The sequence below is a fragment of the Panthera tigris genome, chromosome X (genome assembly GCF_018350195.1).
Source record: "Panthera tigris isolate Pti1 chromosome X, P.tigris_Pti1_mat1.1, whole genome shotgun sequence".
NCBI classification, from domain to species: domain Eukaryota; kingdom Metazoa; phylum Chordata; class Mammalia; order Carnivora; family Felidae; genus Panthera; species Panthera tigris.
In genome coordinates, this window is record NC_056677.1 from 9,374,105 (window position 1) to 9,385,538 (window position 11,434).

General features: G+C 46.7%; 1 protein-coding gene across 1 annotated transcript in view; it reads left to right on the forward strand.

Moving 5' to 3' along the window:
• The window catches only part of FRMPD4 (FERM and PDZ domain containing 4), a 789,303-nt gene extending 778,141 nt beyond the window's left edge, over window positions 1-11,162 (forward strand). The window contains exons 15-18 of the mRNA XM_042974957.1: window positions 607-745; window positions 5,467-6,531; window positions 6,930-8,222; window positions 9,838-11,162. Coding sequence (XP_042830891.1) covers window positions 607-745; window positions 5,467-6,531; window positions 6,930-8,222; window positions 9,838-11,162 — 3,822 coding nt within the window. The remainder of the gene's footprint in view (window positions 1-606; window positions 746-5,466; window positions 6,532-6,929; window positions 8,223-9,837) is intronic.
• The last annotated feature ends 272 nt before the right edge of the window (window positions 11,163-11,434 follow it).

An 11,434-nucleotide genomic window follows, 5' to 3' on the forward strand; every position in this document is an offset into this window, starting at 1 on the left:
CCCAGGACTCCTCTCCAATTACATGAGAACCTCATTGTTTCCAGAAGGTTTTAGCAAGGCCTTTTCTTAACTCCCACCTCTGTTTTCCTCTCCTGTGAATTTGCAGTTTCTTTTACAAGCTTCCTTTTCCTGGACCTTTTTGTCACTTTTCGTTCAGTCTTAGAAGTAATTTCCGCTGGAATTTTTACTTCTTTTCAACACTAATTTTCACTACGAACCCAAACTTAATCTTCCTGTGATTTATTTTTTATTTTTATTTATTTATTTTTTTTGCCCCCAGATCATGGGTTCACATTTGGTAACTGACTCCTTAACTATCAAGTTTTAAAATGTTAACTATTTGGAAACGAGACCAATGTTACCTTTTTTCCTCCCATTCCCATATTACTTGAAAAGATGCAAAATGCCTGTGTTTTCAAGATGGTGTCACCTAAATGTGTTTCAGTAAGGCTCTCGGCGTGATTTCTGACCTCTCGTGTTTGTCCGATGACACGATTGCGCGGTAACTTTCTTCGTTACATTTCATAAGCACGAATCCAAGTGTTGTCACCTGAGGGAGCTTATTGAGGAGGGATGGCTTTAACCAAAATATTCTCTTTTGCGTAGCCCATCACGCTCCTGATGGAATCATCAGATGCCATGAACCTGGCCTGCTTAACCGCTGGCTACTACCGGCTACTTGTGGATTCCAGGAGGTCAATATTTAACATGGCCAATAAGAAAAACACAGGGACCCAGGAAACAGGTACTCTCTTCCTGAACTCACGAAGCACTGACCCTCCCCTCCCCCACCCCACCTGACCACAATAAGGATGTATCTCGAAAAGTTAAAATGGTACTCCTACAAAAATCTAGTGTCCAAATTTAATGCAAAAGCCTTCAGACAATTCTGATATGGTCTAATGTTTTAAATGAAAATGTCGATTTTTCCGTCATATTTTACACATCACTCAGAAGTGCTGGGGAATATGTTTCAAAGGCAGTGATTTTCTTATTCTGAAGGGAGTAAACATCTGTCTTTATGACTGAGTTTTCACTGCCTCACTCTTACAGAAGTCAGGATGCAGAGAACTAATGGCAGGATGCCCAGCAGGAGTTACGAGCCCCCACCTTTAGGGCTTGTCCTTCCTTAAGGGGCCCTAGGCCTCAGTGTCTGGGCACCTCCTCCTACATCAGACTTACATCCGGGATCCTGGGAGCTCTACCAACAGGACTTGGATATCACCCAGCACTTGGACTTGGGCCTGTAGATGGGACCCCAGCAGCCACCTTAGCTCTGTAGGGGGAGCAGGAAGATGGCAAAGGCCTCAGACAAGTTCAGCCACTTGACAGGATGAGATAGCTCACGAGTGAGGACAAGGAGGGCTGCAGTGTTAAGGGTTGCTTTGAGGGTGGGTGGTTTTCATTTGTTTTAGGTTTTTTTTTCTTTAGTGTCTGATTATTTTCCTACATCTACAGTGGACACCCAGTAAATGTGGCTGATGGACAGACACTAGCATTCAAACCAGAGCTGCTGACCCATGACAAACTTAGAATCATGGGGCGCCAGGGTGGCTCAGTCGGTTGAGCGCCCGACTTCGGCTCAGGTCACGATCTTGCAGTTCGTGAGTTCGAGCCCCACATCGGACTCGCTGCTGTCATCATGAAGCCCGCTTCGGATCCCTCTGTCCGCCCACCCTCCCTCTGCCCCTCCTCCACTTGTGCTCTCTCTCTCTCAAAAATAAACATTAAAAAAATTATAATCAGGGTTTCTTTTAAAAGAAAGGGAAATTCTTAAGAACAAATTCCATTGCCACTGTTTCTGAAAGAGAGAGGGGGGAAGGAAAATCCTCTCACCTGTAGCCTTAGCAGAAAACATAAATGATTATTCCGTAAATAGATTGCAGGTTATTGATAGACACACGCAACCCAACAGATTTGTGCCCAGTTTGTGATGATGGCTGGTCAGGTGGAAACACTCATAGGAAAAGGGAAACCTGAGAGAAACAGAGAGAGGTAGACAAAGCATGCCAGAAGGCAACTTCAATTATAACCAGATGTGATCCAGCCCCACCTAGGAGTGTCATTTATTTGCTTGTTTGTCTGTTTCTTTGTTCATTTATTTCTTTTATTTTATTTCTCTATGTCTGGGTTTTCTCAGTTGTAACATCGGAATTGGGAACCTAGCTTGCAAGGAAAGGGTTAGGAAGAAAGTTCCGCACCACACCCAGAAGGATGCCCAGTACTTCTGTCAACAACTGGCAGGGAAGCAGGAGTGGAAATACTTGAGCGTGAAAGTGACGGGGAAGGAACCAAAAGGTGGTGGCGAGAGGGCGCTGGCGTTGGTGGTGAACATTTGTGGGATCACGCGTTTTCACTGAGCTAGGAGATTGTGGACAATTCACCGCTGGCCTGGGAAATTGCGAAGATCAGTTCAGTGGGGTAACGCCATCCTTTTGTTCGGAAAACCGGTTTTCGGCTTTCTATTTTCAAATCTGCGAGTTTATCTTGAAAATCAAACCTTTTCCTCATGGACTCTTAAGATTGTCCAGGTGCATGAAGAAAACGAAATTCACCATTTCAAAAGCAGTCACAGGAACAAGGGCTCCTGTTCTGTCCAGTTTATAGTGGCTCACAATGTAATGTTTCATCAAATTTTGAGGGGCAAAAGCTTATCCCCATGGGGAAGGAATGGAACTTCAACCTTTCAGCAATCTCTCCCCATTCTCTACACTGAGAATGAGGGTGAGGGCGTGTGCCCCAAATAGCTAGGGGATTCGCATCCTCTGATGGTGGCAAATTCACTCTCCTCTTCAGAAACTCCCCCTGAGACCCAAGAAGTATAGAGCGTGAAGTCTGTTTAGACCAGTTCATCCCTGGTCCGCACCGCCCCCCCCCCCCCCCCCCCCCCGCTTTATGGGAAACCAGGCCCTGGTATAGACCCCAGTTCCTAACACACATCTTTCTGTGTCTCTAAAATCATCCCAAAAGCCAAGTCCCTACGCCCTTCTAGAAGGAAGCCAAGATTGAGTATTTTCTTGTCTCAAATTGATCAGACCTTAGTCAAGATCTCTAACAAAGAACAGTAAGCCTGCGTTTCTTCCCCATCTTGAAAATTAATCTTTGATTACTTGGATTACTTTCAAAGTCCCTGAACCCACATATCTATGCACCCCTGTGCATTAGGAGGGTCTGAGTAAGTATCTATTAACTTGTTTTAGCCTGCTGACCTATTCAGCTTTCATGTTATACTAAAGCAGAAGCTGGCAAACGATGGCTCATGGATCAAGTCTTGTTCTTATAAATAAAGTTTTATTGGTACTCGCCATGCACATTGTATTTGTTTCCTAGGGCTGCCGTGACAGATTGGCACAAACCCTGGGGCTTAACATAACAGGAACTCATTCTCTCACAGTTTGGGTGGCTACTGATCCAAAACCTAGGCAGTGGCAGAGCCATACCCCTCCAAAGTCCCAAGGGGAGAACCTTTTCTTGCCTCTTCCATCTTTACATGGCCTTCCCTGCTTTTCTGTGGGGCCCAAATCTCCCTCTGCTTTTCTCCTATAGGGACACTTGTCATTGGATTTAGGGCCCACACGGATAATCCGGATGAACTCCTCTCAAGGTCCATAATTGAATTACACTTGCAAAGGCTCTTTTTTCCAAGAAGGTCATACTCACAGAGTGGATACATCTTTGAAGAGGCCACCATTCAACCTACTCCATGCATTTGTTTATGCGTCATCTATGGCTACATTCGCGTTCCCATGGCGGAGTTGAGTGGTTGCTCAACTGAGCACTTGGCCCACAAAACCTGAAACGTCTACTACCTAGCGCCCCCTTTACAGGCAAATTTTGCCAACCACAAGTTTAAACTTAGAGCCCTGTCACAGCTTCGCTAAACTACTATCCCTCTCCCAGCAATTTACCTTCCCGACATACACGAGCGTGTGCGTCCACACACACATACACCCCCTGCACACAGTCCTAATCGAAATCGTTCATAAAACAATGCCGAACCCCCATAGGAATATTGATTATAAGGTAACATGTAAATAGGGCTCTTGTGTAGCTCAGTGCCTTCGAAAGTATATCTTTCTTGCTATTCATGAAAATAAATGCGTTTAGCAAATGACTTGGAACAACATTCAGCATTGAGTTTATTGTGTATAACTGGGGGGCGAAGGGAGTGAAAACGTCTCCAGTAAAACTGATTTTTTTCCCCATATGCCTTGTACATTCGATGTCAGTATCATCCAAACTTGGGCCAGGGGGCGATTTGAGGGTACTAATGGGAGATTATGTGGCCCTAACACTTCCTCATTAAATTTCCTTATTAAATTTCAGAGCAAACTCTCCACATCAAAATTCCCTATTGGGAGACCCCTGAGGAACAAACAAAACCATGCTTTTTAAATTAGGGTTTTGCAATTTTCATTCACGGGAACATCCAACAAATCTTCGGGAGTTCTCATGTTCCAAATAAAAATTGAAATCAGCCAAACTATTAACTATGTTTACAAATAGCAGAGAGGCAGGGTGCCTGGGTGGCTCAGTCGGTTAAGCATCCTACTCTTGGTTTCAGAGCAGGTCGTGATGTCATGGTTCATGAGATTGAGCCCCGCGTTGGGCTATGCACTAGCAGCACGGAGCTTGCTTGGGATTCTCTGTCTCCCTCTCAGCCCCTCCGCTGCTCGAGCTCTCTGTCTCTCTCAAAGTAAAGAAATAAACATTTAAAAAAATCTCCTTAAAAAAAATAGAAAGGAGTGCATTACCTGTGGCGTCCCAACTTACGCATCGTACATGCATGCATGCGCCCACACATACAGGCATCCATGCTGACATTTATACGTGAATATATTAACACCCGCTAGGATATAAAAAGTCTCAAGATAGAGGTTTTATGCTATCATTACAATATGACTACATTATATTTTTATGTGTATATTAGATCATTTTTATTATAACATTATTACATCATCATTGCAATATTTCCTAAAATGTGTGGCAGAAGTCTCAGGCTCCTTGACTTTCTCTTAACTCGATAAGGAAAAAGCCCAACATCATCCTCTACGAAGTGGGCAACATTAGATCTCACTTTACAACGAAAAGGAGAATCTGTTTTCTGGAATAACAGCCTATTAGACTATCGCCTTTATGGATTTTTAAAGACATGTTATATGTTCCCATTCACAGACATAAATGAGGTCTTCTAATAATAGAACCGAGAGTCACGTGGGATTAAGCTGTAGCTCCCTATTCTCGGATGGTATTCTGTTTGATCAAATAGCGGTTGTGTCTCATGCGCGATCAATTTTGGTAATGTCGGTTCTCATGACCAAGAAATCCTTACACCTGACGCCTAAGTTGACGGGTACCATATCTGGGAAGCTGAATAACGGTATTTACAAAAGTGATGCTACAAGCCATTAAATTAAGAAATCAGGTCTCACAGTAACGTGTCTTTGCCTGATTCTTTCTCTTTAGGAACTGAAAATAAAGGAAAGCATAACCTCCTTGGCCCAGATTGGAACTGTATACCCCAGATGACCACCTTTATTGGCGAAGGGGAACAAGAAGCCCAGATAACATATATAGATTCAAAACAGAAAACGGTTGATATTACGGATGGTGCCTTGTGTCCCAAAGACCACCGGCACCTGTATCTAGACAACACCTATAACCCAGATGAACTCAACCAGCCACTGACCCAGCCGGGAGATGCTCCGTGTGAGGCAGACTACAGAAGTCTCACTCAGCGGTCCCTGTTGACCCTCTCGGGACCAGACGCTCTGAAGAAAGCACAGGAGTCTCCAAGAGGAGCTAAAGTGTCCTTTATTTTCGGAGATCTTGCCTTGGATGACGGTAGGAATCCCCCGACTCTTGGCTACGAAAGACTATTGGAGGAGAGCCCAGAACTGCTGGAGAAGCAAAGGAATCTTTACATCAGCGGTGCCAACGATATGAAGGGCCTGGATCTCGCCCCGGATGCGGAGAGCATCCAGTTTGTGGCAAATTCTGTTTATGCAAACATAGGTGACGTGAAACACTTTGAGGCCGCCGAGGGGATAGAGGAACCCCTCCTGCACGACATCTGTTACGCCGAGAACACCGATGACGCGGAGGATGAGGACGAGGTGAGCTGTGAGGAGGACCTCGTGGTAGGAGCGATGAGCCAGCCGGCCATCCTCAACCTGTCTGGGTCCAGTGATGACATCATTGACCTCACGTCCCTGCCCCCTCCAGAAGGGGATGACAACGAGGATGACTTCCTGTTGCGTTCCTTGAACATGGCCATCGCCGCGCCCCCACCTGGCTTCAGAGATAGTTCAGACGAGGAGGACTCTCAGAGCCAGGCCGCCTCCTTCCTCGAGGACAAGGAGCCAGGCAGGAGTCTGCAAAATGACGAGATCCCTGTGTCCCTCATTGACGCTGTGCCCACCAGCGCCGAGGGGAAGTGTGAGAAGGGCCTGGGTAACACCGTGGTTTCCACGCTCGAAGCTCTAGAAGCTCTGTCCGTGTCAGAGGAACAGCAGACCAGTGACAATTCAGGTTCTTTCACGATTGTTACATTTATTCACTGATAACCCTGCATTTCATCCTCTCAAGCCATTTACCCTTGGAGTCCTGTTATGTGCTGTTGTCCATTTCACACATGTCCCATTTCATAAGTGGGCAGAAACTACCATCGTGGGGTTTTCATGTATGTGGTTTCCTTTGTTACTTTTTTTTAATATGTAGCACATCCCCCCCCCCCCCCATTTGTGGAACAATTGTGCAATAAACTCAAAGTCCTTACTGAAAAGGGAGAAACTTGGTTTTTGGTTTTTGGTTTTTGGTTTCTGGTGTTTTTTTTTTTTTTTTTAATAATAACGAGTCCCATTTTCTTACGTGTCTCCTAGTGCCTCTGACGCCTCCATTAATCGGTTCTTGTTTTTCACGGCATGCAGGTGTAGCCATCTTGCGGGCTTATAGTCCCGAGTCTTCGTCAGACTCGGGCAATGAGACTAACTCTTCCGAAATGACTGAGAGCTCTGAACTGGCCACAGCGCAGAAGCAGTCAGAAAGCCTCTCCCGCATGTTCTTGGCCGCTCACGAAGGCTACCACCCCCTTGCAGAAGAGCAGACAGAGTTCCCCACCTCCAAAACCCCCGCTGGGGGCTTGCCTCCCAAGTCCTCGCACGCCCTGGCCGCCCGTCCAGTGACCGACCTCCCGCCCAAAGTTGTGCCTTCCAAGCAGATACTTCACCCAGACCCCATGGAGATGGAGCCCGAAACCATGGAGACCAAGTCGGTCACTGACTATTTCAGCAAACTGCACATGGGGTCGGTGGTGTACTCGTGCACCAGCAAAAGGAAAAGCAAGCTGGCCGACGGGGAGGGGAAGGCACCCCCTAGTGGGAACATGCCAGGGAAGAAACAGCAGGGGACCAAAACAGCTGAGGCAGAGGAGGACGCCAAAGGTAAATTTGGTACTGTGTCTTCAAGGGACAGTCAACAACACCTAAGCACTTTTAACCTGGAAAGAACTGCCTTTCGCAAGGACAGCCAAAGATGGTACGTGGCCACCGAGGGGGCAGTGGCTGAGAAAAGTGGATTGGAAGCGGCAGCCGGGATAACATTTCCAAGAGCTTCCGGTCTGGGGACGAGGGAGGCGGAAGAGAAGGAGGAAGGGGCTCCTGACGGAGAAGCCGGTGAGGTTTCAGGACTTGGCCAGCGGGACCACTTCTTAACGGACGTGACCTGTGTATCTTCAGCCAAAGACTTAGACGACCCAGGGGATACTGACCCGTCTACCTGTGACCATCCTTCCAAGCTTCCTGAGGCGGAGGAGAGCGTGGCCCGCCTTTGTGACTACCACCTGGCCAAGCGGATGTCATCGTTACCAAGCGAGTGCCATTTTTCTCTACAGAGCTCTCAAGGCTCTTCGGTGGATGCAGGCTGTGGCACAGGCAGTAGCAGCAGCACCTGTCCCACACCTGTGGAGTCCCCCCTCTGCCCCTCCATGGGGAAGCACCTGATTCCCGAGACTGCGGGGAAAGGCATGGGTTATGTTCCTGCGGAGGAGAGAGCCGCTGGGCTTCCCAACCATGGCGCCACCTTCAAGGAATTGCACCCACAGGCAGAAGGGATGTGTCCGCGGATGACAGTGCCCGCTCTGCACACAGCTATTAATGCGGAACCCCTGTTTGGCACTTTGAGAGATGGATGTCATCGGCTCCCCAAGATTAAGGAAACCACAGGTACAGCAATGATGGATTTAGCGCTTTGCACTGCACGCCCGAAGCCTGTAAACCAGATTCACAACAAACCTAAAAATATAAAGTTTGGACGAAAAGTCAAAGTTAGAATTGTTTTTGAAAGGTTGCAGAGCTATGGCCGGGTTAAGTGTCCCTCATCGATCCCCCAGTGTTTAGTCAATACTGAAGTTTCTAGATCTGGAACAGCGGTGGAAATGGCATTTGCTCTTTAGAACCTTGCTCCGTGCTTGCTTTCAAACTCTGAAGGGAGCGATCATGTTTTTTCTAAATCCTAAATGTAGATTTTCAGCAGCGCTCCATGCTCAGCAGTGTCTCTAGTTGCAAGACAGTATTACGTAGAGTCACAAACGTTTGATTTCCTTCTCAACACCTCACATTTCTACTTTTGCCCCTTCGTTATTGAGAGGCAAGGAAGGATAATAGAGCGGGGTAGCAGGGAGATGGAAGGGGCTTGGGAAGACCGTTTTCCTTTCAGCAATACTTAACAGATCCCTCCCTCCTCTGTAAGACTCTTGTAAAGACATATTCTGAAGTATCTGGCACACTTTGGTGTCAGGAAGTCTTTCAGGGTACGCGTGATGAGTTGCCTTGTTTTCTGCGAAATCGTAAGATATAGGCACAGGGAGAAACAAGAACACAGTCACCTTCTGTGTCCGTCTACACCATGCTGTAACTTGGTGGGGACATAGTCCTCTCACCGATCCACTTGGCCAGCCATCACGTGGCAAAAACAGATGTTCTTTCATACTCTCAAATATCAGAGTATATCAGTAATATCTCTTCCGTATTAGGTCAGTAGGTGGTAGTGGGATCTTACGTTGGTTCGCTTCCATTCCCCCCCTTTTAAGATTATCTGCTTTCACGACACCCGCCACTGGCGTCACCTGCCTTGGGAAACCCGTCTTTGAATGGCCTTTAAGCACACTGTTTAATCTTTTCTGGTTTACAAAGAGCTTTCACCAAACTTACCTCTTCTCACAAAAATTCTGTGAGACGGAAATGTGTTCTTCACATGACCACTTTTTTGAGAAAAGTTGAGCAACTCGCCCAGGGTCTCTGCTTCAAACCCCATACCAGGCCAACCCCTGGGGTCCTCTTGAAAAGTTGACCTTATTTAGTGCACATTAATTAAATTAGACCACTTTAAAAAAAAAAAAAAAAGGTAACTAATACCAGGATTAACCTAACTCCCTTGAAATGAACTTGTATGTCATAAATGTGTTGGAATAGTGGAGGTCTAGGAGGTCTAGGATGTGTGTTTTCTAATTATGTGTCTAAGCACTGACAGGTAAATACCGGGGACAAGGAAGTCATGAAATGCCATTGTTTCTGAAAATGATTGTGATGGCTAGACAATTCCAAATAAATGAGTCGTTTCGGAAATAGCAGATTCCTAGTATTTCTTGAAATGTACTGAAATGGAAATCTTAGGAGAGCTCAGGAGGCGGTCCTTGAAAAGGAGGGTGATCCTGACGAATTGTAGCCCTTCTAGAATACATCCTTGGGAAATGACAACCATCACATAGAGGTTCAGTGAAAATGACCACCCATGAGATGCTTAATGATTCTCTCTGTTTTTCTGCTACCCCTAGTGTAGCTTTGACAGAGCCTGGGAAGGAGAGACGAGGAGGCATGCCTTCAGCTTGGTCTCAACATCCTGAAGCTGATCCCATCCTGCTACCATCCAACATTCACTCGGAATCAAAGGTGCCAATTCCAAATCAAGACCCTAATGATTTCTCCCAAGCAAATCTGGCATACGGAGAGGCTGTGAACTGGCGGCCACTGGATCTGAGAGGGGGGAGCCTCGGAACACCCCCCAGCCAGAGGGCTCTGAGACGTAGCAGCAGTATCCTCTCGGGATCTGTAGGTTTGGAGACCTTCCAGGAGAGAACCAAGGGTGCGGTCAGCTTAAAGTGTCCAGGTATCACAGAAGCACAGGAGGCCAGTTCAGAAAGGCGAGCAGAACTCCCCCTGGGGAAGAAGCTCACCAAAAGTTTTTCCCAAAGCTCGATGTTCTTTAGCTCTGAGGGAAAAGTTCACAGAAGGTCCCCGGTGGCTCACAAAGACTCAAAGCTGTATAGGACATTACCCTTGCGCAAGCTGGAAGGCAGCAATTGGAGATGCCGGGGACCTTTCAGCTACTGCTTCCTGAACCGAGGGCAGGAGGAAGACGGTGATGAGGATGAAGAGGAGGGAGAGGCCACCCGCCGGGTCTCTTGCCTCTTTCGACCACAGATGACTCAAGCCATGCCAGAACCAATCAGCCCGCCCCTGGCTGTTGGCATTCAGAAGCAAGGAGGGGAGCTGACCAGAGGTTCAGTGCTAAAGGTCTGGGCGGAAGAGCTGAGTGGCCCAGATGATGCGGACTTCAGCAACCTGGCCTTTGATGCCCGGATTGCAAGAATAAATGCCCTAAAAGAGAGCACATACGCAATGCCTGATGGGTTCCTCGCAGCCCAAAATGATGCCAATGAGCTGCTCTGCCTCGTCAGGGCAACGAAGGGAAAGAGAGAGGAGTCACGCCCTGAGGCATATGACCTTACGCTTTCTCAGTACAAGCAACTGTTATCCATCGAGTCCAGACAGTTGGGAAGTGCCTGTAGGAAAATGGCTATGGCCGAGAAAAGCCCAGAGGAGATGCTTCTAGCTATGACCTCCAGCTTTCAAGTGCTCTGTTGCCTAACGGAAGCTTGCATGCGATTAGTTAAAGTCGTGAACTCAGAAACGCAGCGGCAGGAAATCGTAGCGAAGATCAATGAAGTGGTCATAAACTACATTTGTCTCCTGAAAGCTGCAGAGGCAGCCACTGGAAAGACCACTGGGGATCCTAATGTTGGACTCTCGGCGCGACATTCAACCACCATGGCCGCCCTCGTAAGCACACTAACACGTTCTCTCAAGATGCTTTTAAATAAATAAAATATGAAAGTCACATCATAATCTACCTTTGCAAAGCCATACATGAACTTTTATTTACTTTATGTGTACGATGAACAGATGTCTCCTTTCTTCTCTCTGTATATTTTGTTATTTTATATAAAATAGGAGATAAAAGTCACATTGATGAAATGTTGAAATGTACTAATCAGATGTATTCTGTTTATATTATACATATATATACGTAAAAGAAATATACAAGAAAGTGATGACATTTGGCTATTTTTCGTATAGTTGAAACTCCAGGTATATGA